The sequence below is a fragment of the Trematomus bernacchii genome, unplaced genomic scaffold (genome assembly GCF_902827165.1).
Source record: "Trematomus bernacchii unplaced genomic scaffold, fTreBer1.1, whole genome shotgun sequence".
Lineage (NCBI taxonomy): Eukaryota > Metazoa > Chordata > Actinopteri > Perciformes > Nototheniidae > Trematomus > Trematomus bernacchii.
Genome location: NW_022988043.1, coordinates 5,676,510 through 5,696,109, shown reverse-complemented (window position 1 = coordinate 5,696,109; position 19,600 = coordinate 5,676,510). Strand labels below are relative to the sequence as shown.

At 39.7% G+C, this 19,600-nt stretch overlaps 3 protein-coding genes across 5 annotated transcripts in view; 2 read left to right on the top strand and 1 right to left on the bottom strand.

Annotated features, from left to right (window-relative positions):
* Window positions 1-1,603: 1,603 nt before the first annotated feature.
* bri3bp (bri3 binding protein) lies at window positions 1,604-6,599 on the top strand. The gene is made up of 3 exons (XM_034118129.1): window positions 1,604-1,930; window positions 3,069-3,171; window positions 3,268-6,599. Exons 1-3 carry the CDS (start codon window positions 1,754-1,756, stop codon window positions 3,687-3,689), a joined length of 702 nt encoding a protein of 233 aa, XP_033974020.1. The 5' UTR covers window positions 1,604-1,753; the 3' UTR covers window positions 3,690-6,599.
* Window positions 6,600-6,998: 399 nt separating this feature from the next.
* On the bottom strand, window positions 6,999-17,739 carry wdr31 (WD repeat domain 31). Of its 3 annotated transcripts, XM_034117920.1 has the most exons (11): window positions 17,656-17,739; window positions 14,043-14,116; window positions 12,527-12,597; window positions 11,946-12,078; window positions 11,450-11,524; window positions 11,204-11,348; window positions 10,754-10,854; window positions 10,489-10,556; window positions 9,835-9,976; window positions 8,532-8,694; window positions 6,999-8,442 (listed from the first exon to the last, which is right to left on the bottom strand). In XM_034117920.1, exons 3-11 carry the CDS (start codon window positions 12,571-12,573, stop codon window positions 8,246-8,248), a joined length of 1,071 nt encoding a protein of 356 aa, XP_033973811.1. In that variant the 5' UTR covers window positions 12,574-12,597; window positions 14,043-14,116; window positions 17,656-17,739; the 3' UTR covers window positions 6,999-8,245. The 3 variants fall into 3 exon arrangements, with proteins under 3 accessions (XP_033973811.1, XP_033973810.1, XP_033973812.1); XM_034117919.1 differs by lacking the exons at window positions 14,043-14,116; window positions 17,656-17,739 and adding an exon at window positions 13,255-13,527; XM_034117921.1 differs by lacking the exons at window positions 14,043-14,116; window positions 17,656-17,739 and adding an exon at window positions 12,854-13,081.
* Window positions 15,773-19,600, top strand: part of LOC117472621 (guanine nucleotide-binding protein G(q) subunit alpha) — a 21,603-nt gene continuing 17,775 nt past the window's right edge. The window contains exon 1 of the mRNA XM_034117918.1: window positions 15,773-16,846. Coding sequence (XP_033973809.1) covers window positions 16,711-16,846 — 136 coding nt within the window. The 5' untranslated portion in view covers window positions 15,773-16,710. The remainder of the gene's footprint in view (window positions 16,847-19,600) is intronic.

Genomic DNA, 19,600 nt, shown 5'->3' with positions numbered 1-19,600 from the left:
AATAAATGGTATTGCCTTTATTAATATTATTGGTTATGCTCGCATGTTATCCATAAATAAACCAAGAATTTTACCAACAGCGATGCTTTACAGGCTATTTTACATTAGCTCCATAAATATTTTAATGGTTAGCTCTGGGAAGGTGCCACATAAGACCGTTGAAAAATGTACTTTATTTTGAATGGTCCATAACCATGATTCTCGTATGTGTGTATTCACTCATCATTTGTGCATACTGACTCCACTGTTAATGAAATGTTTAAACAAAATATTAATGTAATACAAGCAACACTGCTTGCTTGCAAAAACAAAGGGTTGCTGCACTTCTGTAACGCTTGTCCCCACTCCTGTTTTCATTATTTGCAGCCTTGACCTACTTCATCCTACCATTACTGCCTTGCAATGTAGTTATGATATGGATAATGAGAACTCAGGGGAAAGCTTTCCAAGTAACGAGTCCATCTCTGGAACAGCAGTGAACTGCATCTTAAATTCAATTTCCTGTCACGTCTCATGAGCTGGAGGATCACTCTGCATACTGGCCTATGATTTGTCAAATGTTGTTAATATAGACTCTATATAGAGGGACAGTTAGTTGAAACAATAATAATCATATCATCAACATTAGAGACAAATATTCCATAAATAAAATGATTGGAGTAACTGTAAAAAAAAAAAAACATCTCACATGTGCAAAACATTACAATGATTGGTATCACGATTAATCAGGCATTTATATGCTGAAAGTGATATCAGATTTTCCTGAAAACATATTATCTTCTAACTTACTATAAGTCTTCACTCACATCAATACCAAGTCTGTAAGAAAACTGCAACAGAATAAAATATTGACCATATCTGTCCCTAAAGATCTAAGTGCACACCAAGTTAAACCAAGCAATGCAATGTTACTTGTCCCAATACAACACGCTGAACAACAAGGCATGTAAAATGTGTTCTGTATTCAATTAGTTCATTTTTAAATTATATCATGGGCTGTACCATGAATACTTTCTTTCCTTTGGAACTATTCATATATTGATATTGAAAGTGGACAGCCTTGCTTAGGCCTACAATCTGACAAAATATGGTATTTTTGTAGAGAGCAGAGAATGTTTTCGTTTTTAACTCATCCTTTAACTATCGAAAATTGACAATTAAGACTCATAGCCTAGTTAATTAAACTGTTGGTAAGTATTGTAATTGTTTAGCTGTAGACAAAGATATAAGGAGGCTGAAAAATACAAAAACGCCCAAGCAGGATGGAGTTGAAATGACGTAAAAGAAAGCCTTGGTGTGGAGGAAACAATGCGTTAGACTCATCCACCGCTGGAGGGCAGCAACACGCTGCACATTAATCTATTGTGTCTCAAAATGGCTTGAGTAGAACGATGCCTTTAATGTTAATCGGAACAATTGAAATCAAGGAAACTTGACACCTAAATGTGTGTAAGTCACTCTAAACAGTGTTGATTCGCATGCATCGTTAACACCGCTGTCCTATTTGTATACATACACACCATGTATTTTGTAAGTAACCAATTCAATATCTCACGTGAAAAGCCCATGAACGCAGGCTGGAGGAGGAATAAACGAGGCACCATTGAACGCAACACGGGTTGTAACCACCATCACAGTCAGTGGCTCATCATCCCCCACCAAGGTGTTTAGGCAGTTACACCCATTCTCACCTTGCGTTTATTTTAACCTTTTTGATACATATTTCTGCTTGACATCTCGGGGGTTCGGCAGCATGAAGGGAATCCGGGTTTTCGCGCTTATCTTGGTGGTTTCCGTGTCTCTGCTGTGCACAGCCGAAGCGGCCAGGAGCAGGACCAGCAACCAGAACAGCTTCCGACGGGCAGCGAACGTCATCTACCAGACCCTCAGCAGTGTTTTCGGAGAAGACAACATCAGAGGGTTATACAAGGTCAGTGTGGGAGAGTCATGGTCTGGAAAAGGCCCAATTGTGTCTTGAAGAAGCTAGCAGACAGGCGGGTTTTGTGGTCTGGCGAACAGGAAACAAGCGCGCCCGGGCCTGAACTACTATTGCACGGATGCCATTTTGAAAAATGTGCCATTATTCCATGTTTTATCCATCTATGGAAGGTGTCACTTGATGTAGTGCTGCCCTGTACAACGGGCTTTAGTTGTGTTTAAATGCAGCTACAGTTCAATACTATAGTTTGTTGTTTTACCAATATTCTCATTCATTGTTCTGAGCCCATCTGCAAGTGCATAATGTCACCAAACAGATGGCATGTAGTAGCCCCGTTGGTTCAGGTCATAGCTGTTTCTTTATATCGACTTCATCTTCAAGTTCAAACTATACCATAGCAGCTCTTGCTAAGGAAACAGATTAGCTTCTGTGCTCTCATTGGCTTAGCTGCACTTCCTGTATTTTGAAATATAGTGTTATTTCTTTATACATCCATGGTTATTTCCCGCATGTAGGTGCCAAACCAAAAGTGACATAAGTGAGACTAAATACTTAGTTATTCACTGTTCAAATCATATTGAGCATAAGTCCACATTTAGATCATGTGACCATATGAACTTGTACATTTCAATGAAAGCCATGTTTCTCAGTTTGTCTGCTTTACAGGTAGCAGCATGCAAACTAAGAAGGACTGATTACATTAGAAACAGTGGGGATCATTTGCATACAATACACCAGACTTATGATGTTTTAACTGATGATTGGTAATCAGTTTTTTTATATATAGCCACAAAAGCAATTTATAGTCAGATACTGATGCTAAATGGCGTGATGTTCTACATGTGTTGTGTTAAAAATACTTTAATTTAAATGTAAAGTTAGCCATGTGTCGTCAATGCTAAGAAATGTTGTGTGACGTGCTACTGCAATGTTACATTAATGAAGTATTATTACCCTGCAGTTCTCTTGTTGTATATTTTTACAACCCTCCTTTTCTTTTGCAGAACTGTAGGACTTTTCCATTTCAACGTTTTTACTTCTCTGTATAAACAGTGGGTCTTAAACTAAGAATGCAATGCTACATTCCAACAGTCTTACCCTTTTTTCTGCATTTCTCTTGTATCTGTAGTTTTTCTCAAAAACCACGGAGAGGTTTGTCCATGGAGTGGACTCTTTTCTTGACACCATCTGGAAGATCTGGTCAGATTTGCTGGATGTGATGGGCATTGACTGTAAGTTTTAAATGTATTATTACATTTCTAACATAGAAAGATGGGTGCAGAGTGAGGTACATTTTTGTAACATACTTCTCTTTCTCCCCTATTTAGCCTCTAACCTGAGCCACTACTTCAGCCTCACATCCCTCACCAACACTCCGGCCCGCGCCCTGCTCCTGGTGGCAGCTGTTCTTGTGGCCTACTGGTTCCTCACAATGTTCCTGGGGGTTTTCTTTTACCTTCTGCACGGTGTGTTCGGCCGCTTCTTCTGGTTGGCACGTGTCTTGCTCTTCGCCCTGTCCTCCCTGTACATCCTGCAGAAGTTTGAGGGTGACCCTGAGCGTGCGGTGCTGCCTCTTTGCTTCATCATGGCTATGTACTTCATGACAGGGCCTGTGGGAGCGTACTGGCGCCGGGGAGGAGGGGCAGGTTCACTGGAAGAGAAAATCGACCACCTGGACACTCAGATCAGGCTGCTGAACATCAGGCTGAGCCGCGTCATAGACGGCCTGGAACGCACCGCGGATCAGTAGGTAGCAGCGAGCAGGGAGGGAGGGGATATTTTACAAGCTGCTGCAGTTGATGTCCGTGTGTTTCCTGTACACATCTGCAGCTACGCAACTACTGGGTATTTATAACTCTATTGTAAGATGGGGGACTAAACTAGATTTGAAAACAGTATTTTATCTGCTTTAGTTGATTTTAGTCACAGAATACCTTCAAATCCTCAGAGGTTTGGACAGTTGACTTGGAGCTTACGCAAATCAACCAAACAACTATTTTTGCTTTTATGATTGTCTCAATGATTGAAAGGTTTTTGCTTAATTCAAGAGGAAGATATATGACAATATAAAATGTTTTCTATATGCTGGTCTAATACACCTCAGCTACTTTAAGAAACGCCCACTATTGGGTTTGGATTTTTGGTATTTGGATAAGCGTTGTCAATGCTTTTCCTAGATCAGGAATCATCTTATGTATATTTGTTTGTTTCTATCCTTGTGAATAACCTGGGGTTTAAGATTCTTACACAGGTGTCCACAAGCATTTCCCCCTTTTTAAAACTATTGAAGTAGCGAAGGGTTTGGCGGTATGATGCGAGGGACCGATACAAACATTGTATTTCTAAAACGTTAAAAATCTCAAGACTTTAGATAGTTGGTTTATAGTAAGATTTATTTCATTCTCCATCCGATAAAAACATGTAGATCTAGTTGGAAGTCACCGTCCCATAGTGGCAATAGTTTGACGTCAGGACCTCTTTTTCATTGTGTGTTTGTAAATGTGAAAAGGAGCATGAGCAAACACATCTGGGTGACCTACTTGAATGTGTGTGCAAATGCATTTGTGTATGTGTTTGTATGTGTGTGCGTTTCAAGCTTGTGAAATGGAAAAGCACTGTCACCATCAGACCAGCAGAAAATGCAGACAGGCAGCAATATCTCAGGGACTCAACCAACGCATATAGAATTGGAAAAGAGATATCAAGTGTTTTAAAATCACGTCTTGGTCCATTTGAGTCAATGCTTTTTCAGATATGATTTAAAATCTGTTTCAGTAAGTTACAAAACATATTGAGAAATCTGGTGTGCAGTCTGTGTTCTTGCTTAATGTTGAAATTGCAGAGATTGGTTCATGTATGATGTCAAGACCAAACCCACCTTTTTGATACTATCATGGACTTGTGGCAGGGATTTTAAGTGCAGCTAGTGGTAAATAGTCTGTTTCAAATGTGGGGAAACATTGGTAAGATTAAAGTTTGAATCAAATTATCAAGACAAAATAATTTGGAGAAAAAAAAAATCTACTTTTGAGTCAAATGTCTTTTTGAATGAGGATTTATTTTTGTGTAAATTGTGTGAAATTCTCAACCTGGTTACAAAATACATTAGGTGTAGTGCCTTTTGATCCTGTGGCAAAAATACAAACATGTATTATACAACTCAATTTGACTATGAAGCTGTACATTATTTAAATTGTTTCACGTTAGTATGTAATGAATGATCTTACTGGTAACTTAATGAAAGATTTACAACCAGCTGACTGATGCTTACAGTATATCATTGTACTAAAACTGCTCTCTACACAGGTGTTTAGTACTGTAGCTAGCTCGTTAGGCTTTTATGTCTTTCTTACTTCTGCCAATATATTTTTAAGTATTTCTCATCATGTGCCGTCCTAAAAAGACTGGGATGCTATGCTTCTCTTTGTTTTATTCTGTATATCTTCATCTTTTCATCTACCCTTGGCAGAGCTTTTTGATATTTCAATTCTTAGAATCTGCACTTTGTAAATGCATGTTTTATACAAAAGTGACCCTAATACTGTGCACATTTTGGGACTTTTTTTTCGCTTTTCAGTTGTTTAAGGAAGATTGACTAACAAAGGACATGTCATACAGACACCTAGCGCTGTGGCTATGTCTCAGCACATTCAGATAATTACCAATGTATTAGACCTATTGCCTATCATCCTGTCTTGAAATTAAGTCCACAAAATGCAACAAAAAAGTGTGTATCAAATTATTGAAAATCTCACCTCAAGCAACCAGTTCCATCATTGCAGTAACTCCCCCCGGTAGCCCATATAGCCAGAGTAATCTAGGATTTCTTGCATGCTGATTTAGTACTTCTAATGTTTTGTTGCATTGTTGTTGACTGCTTAGGTAGAGGACCATTCCAAAATGTGATTTGTGATGAGTTTGATAAGTGAATTATTTTAGGGATATGTATTATGAGTCTTTTTTCAACTTTTGCACTGATGCTGTACTGTATAGACCAAATGATCAAACATGTGGTCTATATTTTATAAGACCTAACTGTATCATGTATGATATTAAAGGATGGTATTCACCTAGTTTTTAAAACGATCATGGCCCTAAAGTTAGGATGTTGAGCGCTTCTTATTGGGTGTTGTCTTTTAGACACTGAAAACTGAAGGATGTTGACTCAAATGAGTTGTCTCTGGCAACAAAAACATGTTAGTTTGTGAGACAAAAAACAGCTTAAACACAGAAAAATACATTGCAACTACAGTAGCTGCAGGCCTGCTCATGTACCACTTTACATGTTCACGTGGTGTTGAAAGATGCCAGTGGATCTTTCTGTTGACATCTCTCAATAATGTATTAAATACTGCGTCCAGATTATATTTATTCTCTGATGAAACTGCCTGATGAATGGCTAGTAATTCTGTTATTGTACTGTATCCTACTTTTAGCTATGATTCCATGTGGCCTGTTTTAGAATGCTGTGCCAATTATGTATATTTTTGTTGATTTCAATGCAATTTATGTATGTTTGTTTTTATTTCATCAATATGTTTAGATCTGGCAAGCACCGAACTGTTCTGCTTGCTGTTGTCTGTGTCTTGGCTAAATGGTTCTTTTTTTGTCAGTGAAAATGAGGTCCAGATTTGAATAAATTACACCACAGTATGACAAAGTCGGCTTTATGATTCATTAATACTTTCCTCCAGATGTGAACATTTGTATTTTTTTTAAAGGTTCAAATGTATCACCATTCACTCTAGTATAGCGAAGTCATAGAAACCTTTTTAAACAACAAAAGTGTGCTTTGAGATGAACGGCCCATTCGATTTCAGACAGTATTAATCAATAATTAACCCATTGTATCTCACATGTGTTTCTATTAGATCTTTTCTCACAGTAGGCCAAAGTACATACTATTGATTTCATTGGGATGCATCTCTCTCAGGGTGGAGTAATGTAATGTACCTGTTACTCTGAGGGAGATGAAGCAACCAATCATAATGACAAGTTCGTAAGAGGCATATTTAATATAAGTCTTTGACCAAGTTAAAGTTCTCAGTTGACGCAAGGAGTGACAACCAAGATTTACTCATCAGACATACAATTATTTATTAATTGCTTCATGATAGTGTATCAAACACAGACAGATCAAATTAACTGGTGTTAAGAGTGACAGACACCTAAACAGAACATTCTCACAAAAGGAATGACCTTTGGTTTCTCACTGCTTGTAATGATCACTGTTTTTTAGAAAAATGATTAGCCTGGATCTCCACAAACAAAAAAGGAAAATTATGCAGTTTTTAAGATTCTCAAAATGATAAAGTAATCTATATTACATTTGCACTTCAAATTCAAGTGTTTAAACTTTTACTCATCTTCTGACAATAATCAGTAAAGGTAGGAATGTAATGTCCAAATGTCATTTACTTAAGGCTGCTAATATTAACATTAGCATTTGCTGGCTAAACAATAGCAAGTCTGGATTGCTCATTATTACAAAGTAGTTCAACATCTGTCATTAATATCACAGTAGAGACACCATATTAAAAGCAGAATGACTGGTACCACGTTTAATGTTAACAGGTTGCAGAGAAGCTTGCTTTTATATTTGATTCCCATTTATTCATTAAAACAATACTTAGCTATAAAGCGGATTACTAAAAAATATAACAATCTGTAAACAAACCTAATTTCTTAACAGTCTTGTGTTGTAGGGAGGCATTTGGTCTATTAGGTTAATGCTATGGTACAACTAAATAATCATCAACATACACATAATATAACTTTTAACACAGTGATTGACTAACAAGACTGCTAGTCTGATTGCACGTACTAAAGAAGTAATACCTGACCAAATAGTTTTTTTGGCTCTTTTTCTTTATGGATTGCTTCCACTTTTTTACACCACTACTTCTGCATCAAGATATCCTTCAGACATATTCAGCACCACCAATAAAATCCATACAACCTGTCCATGAAGCATCTTGTCAGATCCACCTTGGGGAAGAAGGGTATAAACTGAGAGTAATCCCCCATCTTTCAGATTTTGTAGAAGAAGGCAGCAATCCCAGCATGGCCTCCAGGGGGCTTTGCTGGACAAAAGGTGCATACACGATGTCATCATCATCATCATCATCATTATCATCATCATGTACTCCTCTACTCAATGGCCTCCTCTGTCAATCTTCACTGTATGGCAGTCTCGTAAAGCAAAACATGCCTACAGAAAAATATGTCAAATTGTAAAAAAAGAGAACGGCCATATTGTCCATATCCAGTGATACCGCTCACTTTGCACAGGTCAGGGTTGAGCTTTCAGAAGCGCGCCACAACTTTCACGTCCAGTTCACCGGCTCCACCTGAACATGCCCCAGAATCCTGATCCATGCCGTTGCCCAGCTGGATGTGATGGAGGCCGTTGTTGAAGCTGGCACACAGCAGATTGGCAGAGTCGGTGGGAGTGAGACAAACCAGTGGACCAGCGCCATCCAGATGCAACGTCCCTAAACACACTGAGCAGAGAACGGAGGAACAGTGTCAGAGCCCATGTGTGCTTGTTTTTGTTTGTATATCAATGTTTCCATGCATAAGTAGATGTTACCTGCTGTGTTTTGATCCCAGACCTTGACAGAGCTGTCATGTGAGGATGTTGCTACCTGAGGTGAGCCCCCAGGAGGTGTAGGCAGGAACATACAGCAGGCGGTGGTCTGGAGGTGACCCCTGTACTCCACCACCTTACAGCCGGGCTGGCGCAGGTCCCAGAGCTAATAACACAGACACAACTCCACTGAGAACAAAGGACTGTCAGCAGTTTTAAAAACGATCTAAATAAGACAGTAGATTCATTGGAGATTGTCAACTTTCAACTTAGAATTTTATTGGGGTGAAGAATGATTTGAAATAGGTTCTTTTTTCTATTGCCAACACACCAAAAGAAGCAATAATACACAATTATTGAAACAGCTACTGGAGTCAGAGCCAAGACGTTATCCCAAAAGAAATGCAGTGGAATGACCCGAAGAGGAGGAAAAATGGTCCAAAATGAATCATACCTGAAAATTGTGCAGGTATGATCTGGTGTTACCGAAGCGCTTGTATGCAGTTATTATACTGCAGAAGGAGGTTTTACCAGTTATTAAATCCAAAGGTTCACTTACTTTTTCCACCAGTGCTTTGACAGTTAAATGGGCGTGTTCAATTAAGACATTTAATATTCTAAATGTTTATGTGTTATTAGTTTAGTTTAAAGTGGACCTATCATGCTATATTTTAATAATATAGTGTAGGACCATACCTGTATAAGGCATATTTATACTTTTTTTTTTTCAAAATACCAAACAGATCATGCATTTTAGCCATGCCTCATTTTGCTCAATTTGACATTTTTTAGATCCGTTTTAGCAAGGGTTGATTCTGTGAGCAACAGCACCATCTAGAGGCCTGGCATATGTACTACAACGTCTCCAGCGCTTTCGAACGGCAATGCCGTGGTTGTCTCCTCCTGATTGGTGGAGTTGGCCCAATAGCCGTAGCGCCACTGTCCTGACGTCAGGAAAGTGTTCAAATCTGGATCAGTTTTGATCAGATCCGTTGCAGCCCCTTTTTTAGAGATTTGGGTATGGAGGAAAATAGAGAGGGTTGTGTTTTCTGACACTTGGTGAGTTCCCTGGAACACCGGGGACACATATTCATGTATAAAAGACGTACAAAAGTGCATTTTGCATGATAGGTCCCCTTTAAGCACATTGTGTTTGTCTATACTTGTGACTTAAAATAAGATCACAATTAATGCCCAATTCATGAATAAAACCAGGAAATTGCAAATGCAAAGGGTTCACTTTTTCCTGCCACTGTATATCTTTAGGTCCAACAAACAACCACAACAACAACCACACTGGTCTCACCGTGGCTTCACAGCCCTGCCCTCCGAAGCCGTTGCTGCTGGACACCAAGTAGTGTCCATTTGGAGACACGTCACAGTGGGTCTGGATATATTGCTTGGCAGGAAAAGTGTTGGTCACCTGCCATGCACGGCTATCCCACACTCTGTGCACACACACAAACACAATATTTGTTTGCATCATAACTTATTGAATTAATACAGAGACAAAATTCAATCAAATAATGCCAATTGCAAGGTGGTGAAGTAGACCTCATGTCAAGTATATACTGCTTAAATACATTGCAGGCTCTATCCAACTAATTGAATAAGAAAGAGAATGTGTGTCTATTGTGGCACGATCTGATAACTGTATTTATAAAAAGAGAAAACACATCTTTTATTTACATCTGTATAATTATGACATCTTAGTTTTACAGTTTGCAATGCCTAGCGTCTCCTCACAAACAGTGGTCTTCATGAGGTGATGTCAGGGGTTTAAGGAGGTTAAGTGTAAGACAGTTATACAAGTAGATATTGTGACCTTTTAGTGAATAATTGTAGTGTATTACATCACCATTTGCAAACAAAGTGGATTTCTAATGAATGATCTACCCATGCAGCAGATGGCATATTTTCTTCTACAGTAATATAGTTGCAGTAGCAAGTCTTTCTGTACCTTATGATCTTATCCTCAGAGGTCTGGACTACAGAGGAGCTGCCTGGCACCCAGCAAACATGAGTCACCTGGCCAGAGGAGAGAGGACAGTGGAAAAGTTTAAAGCCTGCAGGGTATGAACTCAGGAGGAACAGTCAGATTGAATAGCTTTTTGATTTGATTCTTCTTCTTTCATGTTCAGGTACACACCTCAGGGGATCCAGCGTGCTTGAAACAATTCATAGTACATGGTTATGTACACAAAAGCACATACTGTTTTTCTCACCAGGTTTCTAGAAACGTTCTGTCTCTGTTCACATTTTGCAGATTCTATATCCCACAGGCACATCCAGTTGTCACGAGAACCAGTACACAGCTTTCTCCCTTCTACAAACCAACAAAAAACACAATTCTATTTGATCAGTGCAGATCAGGAAAGGAAGACTAGAGTTACTAAGTTGCAATCTACATCAACATCTGACCAAAATGTCATCACATCCATCATTTTATTCAATTATACATTTCTGTAAAAGTTACATAATAAGCAGATGCTCTTTTGAGTTATGGTCAAAGTGTTTTATGAGCTCACAGGCACTTCAACTTTGACCATCAGTTACTCCTTAAGACCAAATTTGAAGAAATCTCTTCGAAACTTTACTCAGATATCGCATTTACGAGTAAAAGGTGTGTGTGTGTGTGTGTGTATGTGTATGTGTGTGTGTGTGTGTGTGTGTACCAGGACTGATAGCTAGTCCATTGACCACCAACTCATGCCCACAAAATTCCTGGATAGGTTCGTCCCCCTGGTTTAGGTCCCACATCAGGACAGTCTTGTCCCGTGAGGCACTAAAGATCCATGTGCTGCCTGGATAACACACCACCTGGCAGATAGAGGGAGGCAGAGTCAAGAGGAGAAGATGTGTCACAGTTCTGAACAGCGTCACACCATTATCAGCTTGTGCACACATAGTATTGACGTTACCTTGGTAACCTCTCGGTTGTGACCCTGAAATGTCTGACACATCCGGCCTTGCTTCCAGTCATACACCACCACAGCCTACAGGAGCAGACACACACAGACATATTGGCACACAAGAATCACATGATTTTCCACATCATGTTAAATGGCTACATTTAAGAGAGTTTCTATCCAAAGTACATCACAAGTTTCACAACGTCATATACCCCTTTGAGCCACACCAAATACAAAAGCTAGCAGAACAGCTGCCTGACCATCAGGAGCAATTTGTGCTTCAACATGGAGTAGGACGGGATAACACTGACAACCTTGTAATCCATGACACTGATTATACCATCTTAATAAAAATGTGAACGGTGCATTTCCAGTTGTTTTAGGAATTAGTCATTATAATTATCTTTAAACTGGTACACTGGTTTATTTATTACCCTGAAGTCTGAATAAAGACATCACCAACTTTGTATTATTTGGGATACATCTAGTACATAGAATAATGTACCTGGTCACTTCCACCGGAAACACAGAGCTCTGGGCTCAGATTGGTGACAGTGTTGGTGGACCCTTTATGGGCAGGTTCGTACTGCACCACCTTGCTGTCAAAGGTAGTTTCTGGCTTCTCCACCTGAGTTGTCCTGCACATAAAACACCAATAGAATAAGGGAATCACAAATTATATATATTCAGCCACAATTCTTAGCTTGTGGTATCTCTATCTCTATTATAATCATCATCATTAGGTTCCTTTACAACCTGCACTGCTAAAACCCATCTGCTTAAGAAGAATTATTGAGATGATTGCAATGACCTTTACCACATTTGTTAATGACATGTCCCACGTAAACACATACGTATAATGTAATACACTGTGTGCACTAGTATCTTCTTGATATAGCACATTATAAACGTAGCTTCTTGGTAATCATACCGCTACAGCTACCAAAAAGATGAGTAAACTTTACAGACAGCAACATATATTTCCAAAGAATGTATGTAGGTATGTACAGAAACTCTGGTTCTAATTAGTATGTAGTATACAGTACAAGTACACAGAACCTTTTTATAATAGTTCACACGTCTCACCTGTAGATCTCCGACCTCTTGCGAAACTTGCTCTGTAGTTTGCCCATGTCTGCTAGGAACCTACAGCCACACTGATCCACAGAAAGAAATACTATCAAAGTAGAACAAACATCATGATTTAACCTTAGCTGGACTAAAGAAAGTGGTGATGATTTGGGACAATGGATCAAACCACACAGAAACATCAAGATCAAACTTCAAGTGTACCATTGCTATGGCTAAAATCATATAGTATTTAAGTTCGAAACTTCAATGCTTAGACAAGGGCATTGCTTGCTTCACATGCACTGTAGGCCAAGAAATTATGTAAAACGACTTAAGACTCACATAAATCACACACCCAAATGTAGAAAGAAACAGCCTCTTTCGGAGAATTGCATTGCATAAAAGTGAGACGGACCAGTTGTAAAGTGAAGTTAAACTGCACGTCCTCACGCAAACACTACTTTCTTTCACAGAAACACACGCACAGCTAAGCTAAGCTCCTTCTTCGTTATCCTGGTGTACTCCTCAAACAATCGACAGGAAGGAGAGGGCTCAAATCCTATTAGAGCCGCATCATTACTGTCACAAGGAATTAGTCGCTCGAAAACACCTGCTGTAAACTGTGCTGGCAAACATTACGTCACAACTACGATTTTAACCGTAATTACTTATGGTGAAATTGTTAATGGCTCGTCATTGTAATGTCCCAAAATCCTGCAGATGAGTTACTTAAGATGTCTTACCTGGCAGGTGTGGTCGCTGTGTGTTGCTGAGGCTGTGTGGCTAGCTCGCTAGCATGCTAACTAATCTTTATCAGTCATGCCAAGACAGATTAAAGTACTAGCAGCAGACGAAAGTGTATATGCAAACGTTAGCACGGTTTAAAGTGGTTGTCGCAACAACCGAGAAGCATGTGCCATACACTGCCATGACAGTAAGTTGACCTAACACCGTGGAAAAGTACAGTTTTTTAAATACAACAGACCCATCCCTCTCTCCGTAGCGACCGTGGAGCAGCGACGCTTTGCTCGTATCTAGGCGAGGGCTTGATCACGTGACACGGGGCAGGAAGTGACCGAAAGCGGTCCCTTACAAAATAAAAGTCTGATTTACCTTGCAATAAATGTGAACATTTTTGCTGTCCATGTTTCCCAGGTGAAATAACCCATGTGCACACCACACTATTTATAATTACTCTTTGTACATCCGTTGGTACTTTCACATAGCATTGTCTCCAATAATATAAATTAAACACATTCACAAATGAGAACCAGTGAGTACAAAATACAATTATTTTCCAAAAACAGACCCATTTCAAGGTTCATGCAATCATCAGTTGCAACAACTAGGGAGGGACACATGAGGCTCGCTCAACCAACAAAATATGACATTTAAAATGTGCAGGGTTTTATGGTTGATGAAAAATAACCTGGGATGATACCATTTTCAGCTAACATAATACATTAGTTTAACTGGAATCTTTACTTTTACCAAGATTATGACAGTACACGACAGATTAAATGTTACTGACCTGTGGCTGGTTTTTCCTCTACAGAGCTTGTTGGTTGACTTTCATTACCGGCACAGGTCGAATGACTCCCCAAGCTAGAAATATGGGACAAATTAGGCAGGTCCCAGGACAGCTAACATTAATTGGGCACAAATTGTTTTCTTCATGTAACATTTTCATGTACTTCATTGTGGCTCAGATCTATCTATCTAATAAAAGCTATTGAAGACAATTGCTTGCAATTCACTATGAAGGGTCTCTGGCTTGATGCTGATTTACCTTACCTTACCCATACTGTCACCCTGACTTATCGTATGACATCGTACATTTCCTCTCTGTGGGACAAATAAAGGTATTCTGATTCTGCTCTGACTTGCAAAGATTTATGTCACACACTAATGAAAGCACTGAGAGTATGCAGTAGTAATGTTTATCGTTTTTATGGTGCAGTTCCGAACAATCTTGAACTTTGCCCTGCAAATGCCCATCTGTATATTAGACTTAGCAAAGCAGTGCCTAAATGATTTGAATTTGATGCAGTATTACAGAAGGAACACAGCATGTGACAGATCTGTCACAAAACAAAGCTGGCAAAACAAAGCTGGCAAGTTTTCAGGCAGGCCTCAAAAACAAAAAGCTTTTAAACCAAAACTGGCCTGAAAAGAAGGTCAACACTCACTACAGCCGTGGTTCTGGACATTAATATGACAGGGATCCAAAGTACAAATTCAGTATGTTACTTGGGACCCAGACTTATTACTGTTTTGATTAGTTTGGCACTGAGAAGTCCCCTGAAAGCCCAGCAGCCACTTAAAGCCCCCAAACTAAACAACTCACACAATAGTGTTGTGTTATAACATGATTGACTGACAATGAGTGGATAATGATATCCAATTATTGAGTTGTGGAAAAGGCAGAAGTAAAAAGGACACAGATTTACTGATAACACTAATGGCTCAGGCTGGCAACAGAGGAGATTATCATAATGGAACAACTGTGGATATGTGATATGGCCTCCAACATCTATCCATTCATCCACTTATCATTTCATCAATCTGTATGTGTGTGGGCCTTTTGTTAGAATAAAACAACTGTAACAACTGTAACTGTGTTACTATCCAGTTGGTTAAAGGCATAATGCACAGAGGATATAAGTATCTTATTTTATTGTTTTATGACTATAGGCCTACTTACATATTTATTTATAAGGTAAATTAGGTATCTGACCTCTCCTGCACAATATTCAAGCTTTTCTTTTCCGTCTGTCTATGTTCATGAAATTGTAAGATATAAAGGTTGGAAAGGATGTAATGGGCATTTGTAATGCAACTGCTCTGCAATAAAAAGCCAATTTACTAAATGTAGCCCTAAACTGATTTTATAGAGATAAATACTTTTTATTTTGAGGCTATCTTCATAAAGTCAATCCAAAACAATAATAACACACAAATAGATTAAGGAATATTTACTGGCCTGCATAGCCTACAGGTGTATTTGTAATTGTCACCACGATGCTATTTTAACTCCACTAGGTGTTAACCTCGCAATGGGAAACAGTTGAATTTGTTGTAAAAATTAATCGTCATATTTAAGAACATCTACAGTCTATATGGGGACTGTGACGACTCTTCCCACTAAATCAGCACAACAACTGAGTTGTGTCCACTATTACGCCCACGCCCATAGAGAAAAGGGTTCAGCTTCTCCACTCATACACATTTTCTCTTCCACAGATTTGGGTGTATAAATACTTGTGTGGCGTTTGTTTGACGTGACACTCCCCCCTTGTCGATATGAGGCCGACGTCACCCTGCCAGCGGAGGAGTGGATGGCCTCTGTAATAAAAACACATGAAGAGAATCGAGGAAAAGGAGAAGATTGTCCGGGGAAAAGGCAACAACACGGCGGTTTTCGCTTTCTTCACCCTTCTGATGAGCCATGGACGTGAACGCCTCTTAAAAACAAACGGGGATATATTCTGGTCGCGGCATCGACAGTTCCGGCTGAAATGCCATGTTATGTGTGGCTTTCATGGTTTTTTTTAGCAGACAGCGAGAGATAACTGTACTGTATACCAGCCTAGCGGATTGGAGTGAAAGTCCGCCATATTCTGCTTTACCACGCCCGGGAGTCGAGCCATTGGAAAATAAACGGACAGCTTTATTCAAGTGTTTTCCCCGTTGCTTTCACCCACGGACGATTACTTGAACACAGTGGTTTTGTTGATTGAAAAATAACAACATTGAAGACTTTGAAGAGAGGTGGCAGGGCACGGATGGCAATGCTTAACGAGATCACACCGAGCAGTATTGAGGATGTGTCTTAAAAGGATCTGTTGATCATATTGAGAAGGAAAAGCAGATTACACCAATTAAGATTGAACAGATATTCAACCCAAACTGCTTTGGACACTATTTTGAAGCTCACGGGAAGCCCAGAAAGCGAACCGAAACGGGGGGATGGTGTGTCAATAATTTCTAAACTATAACAATTTCCTTTCCACCACAATCTGTGCGCTTTTCGGGCTCATTATAAGGGCGTCCACGCGTTATTCACCACACGCAGGCCTGTATGAGGACGTTATTTGGGGATCACAGGCCTCTGCTTTTTACATTTTTTACCCCGACGAATTTGAAATCTGAATGAATCAGTAAGAGGGGAAAGTGCGTGTTTGAAAAAAGGAGAGAGAATGACACTGGAATCCATAATGGCGTGTTGCCTCAGCGAGGAGGGGAAGGAAGCCAGGCGGATCAACGACGAGATCGAGAGGCAGCTCCGCCGGGACAAGAGGGACGCACGCCGGGAGCTGAAACTGTTGCTTCTCGGTAAGCTCGGCGGGGAGAAACAAGGGGAGGGAGAGGAGTGGGGAGAGAGATGCACAGCCCAAATTCCTCTCACCAAAATATCTCGGTCTGGTAGGGGGGTGGGCCGTGGGGGTTTAATAATGGGGCTTCCCACCTGAGTGAAGTTGGGTGTTGAAATACCTCGGTGTTGTGAGTCGAGTGCACAGATTGGCAGATCAGCAGAGGGAGGAGATGCTGCCCAGCCAGGCCTGTAGGGTTCTCAGCGTAAAAACCAGCTGATTTGAATAACTGTGACCGGCTAGGAAACAAATGTGTCTACCATGGGCCTCACACTCATACCTCTCAATGCATTCACTGGCCTGATCAGCCACCTGTGCAGCCAGGCCTCCAGGGCCCCTCCAGGTGGTGTGCCTGCAAGTGTGTCAAACATGGCAGGGCCAAAGTCTAGCGTTTTATTGGGAGTAATCAAGGCAGTGTTGCAGCTTAACACCTAACCCTGGCAGTGATTATATCACAGGTGCAAGTGTATGGAGCAAGGTCGACATCTTATAAATATAAAAAGAGGCTTGTGTGATGGTATGCTCATGCACCCACCTTCTTATACATGAATGCATTTGAATGAATCTCAAATTAATTGAATCACCATTCAAAATCATGCAACTGTAGCAGAGACACACAAGTTTGAAAAGTCTTGGTGTGCCATAGACGTCTTATCTTATGGTAACCATGCATTTCTACAGTGTAGACTTGTGATATGGGGCGGCTGTTAATCATGCCGAGAAGTATTAGTCATATTGGAGACAGTTGAGGAAAACAAGTCATCTACTCACCATCCAGTTTTAAATTAGATTTGCAACGACAAGCCCATTAGTTGTGATGACTGTGGTTGTTGAGAGCAGTGCGAGAAACCTCTCTTCCTGTTCCTCCTAGTCCCTCTGAAAATGCATGGAGGAGAAGGTGGTGGAACAGGCTAGCATTTAACCTCACATTACCCAGGCTACTTTCTGAAGAAGACGTGCAAGGCTTTTGCCTCGTTAGGCATGTTTTAGCATAGGTTTGCCCTCCTGTTAGTACGCAACGATAAAATGAATCCCTCTTAACAGGGTTTGAAGGAGCTGACTGCCAACCCCGTATAGACAAATAATTGAGTTGTTGTTTTCACCTAATCTCCTTAAATTCCCAGTAATTCGTCTATTACGCAAACAGCCAATGACCTCAACCAAAAAGTATGAACGTTTGAGGATGAAACTATAGTTCTCATAAGACATATGTTTTTTATTCAATGACAAATCATTATTCTCCTGATACAAAACATTTGATGGCTCAGACCAAATTAATAAGGATTCTTAATCAGTATGTATTTTTTTATATATGTTTTGGATGTTAAAGCTGCTTATATTTCAGTTTATTACTATACATTTTGAATATTGAGCAGAGTAAATGGTTTCCAGTAATGATGAGCCGTATGCGTGATGTCACACCAACATGCTCGTGTCTGAGCTCTTAAAACAATTATGACCACCCCTCCCAGTAGTTAACCAGAAGAAATTATGCTTGCTCTTTATGGCTCCATTAACCCATATGCTGTATTGTGGGTTTTCAAACTCACTAATTGCTTAAAGCCTCCTGGGATCCAGCACAAATCTCTCCCGTCAATTTCAGAAGTTTTCAATTTGTTAACTTTTTAAACATTACAAGCCTGTTATCCAGCCTCCCTGTGCACCAATATCTATTGAGGCATGGTATAATAGTAATGGAGTTGTATTGAAACTGTCACTTGTCACTCAGTTAAGCTGTCAAAACTAGTGACTGAGTGGAAGAGTTGCTGAAGCAAGAGGAGAGAGTGTTTAATAGTGTAGAGCTTTCCATCACAAACAAACAAGAGAAACTGACTGTTCATGAGTCAGAGATAATATATTCACTAACAAAGGTGATTTAGGAAAGGTCCAGCTAACATTAATTGTCCACTAAAGAAGAATGAGGCAGGGCATCTCGATAAGAGCCAACTGAAAATGATCCCTACCACCAATATATGAACATTACATTACACATTAATTGAAAATGAAACCACTCATAATCTTTTTTACAAAGAAATAAAACAAAAAAGTGTTTTTTCCACCTGTTAATGCTCAAGACTTCATGTAAATCAACAAGGCTAACAACTTGCAATGCACTCTGCTAAAACCTAGCTGTATTAATACATTTTGATATTTTGCAATTTATACCAACCTTGCCAAAAGATTAATATTAAAAAGTGAGAAAAATAACGTAACTCAGTGGTACCAAAACTGCCGAACAAAACCAAAATCGTTGTCTGGAATGAGTTGAACCGACCTTTTTCACAGCGGACATCTTGACTTATCAAACACAGGTGTGACTAATACCATTGGTTATTGCTGCATTGCAGTGCCACCTGCGCTCATCTTAGTATGTCTGCTCTGAAAAACGTTTGATTCATTTGGGAACTTAAGGCCAGCAAGAATATTGTTATCCAGAATTATCCAGTAAATGCTGAATAAAAAAGAAGCTTTCAAAAGCATGCATGACAGCAAAAGTTATTGAACCACTGTGTTACGTTTTGAGAACCACAGAACATTTGAGTAAATCAAACGCACTTCCAGCAAAACTGTTCCTGAACAGCAGCCAGAGCAGTAACCGTAATGTGGGCACACCTCCAAACAAAGTTTCAATTTGTCAGATGAAATTGCTGCATATAACATCAAGAGCCAGATAAGACCTTTAATACATTTGTGTCAGAGAAATGAGACTGCTGTT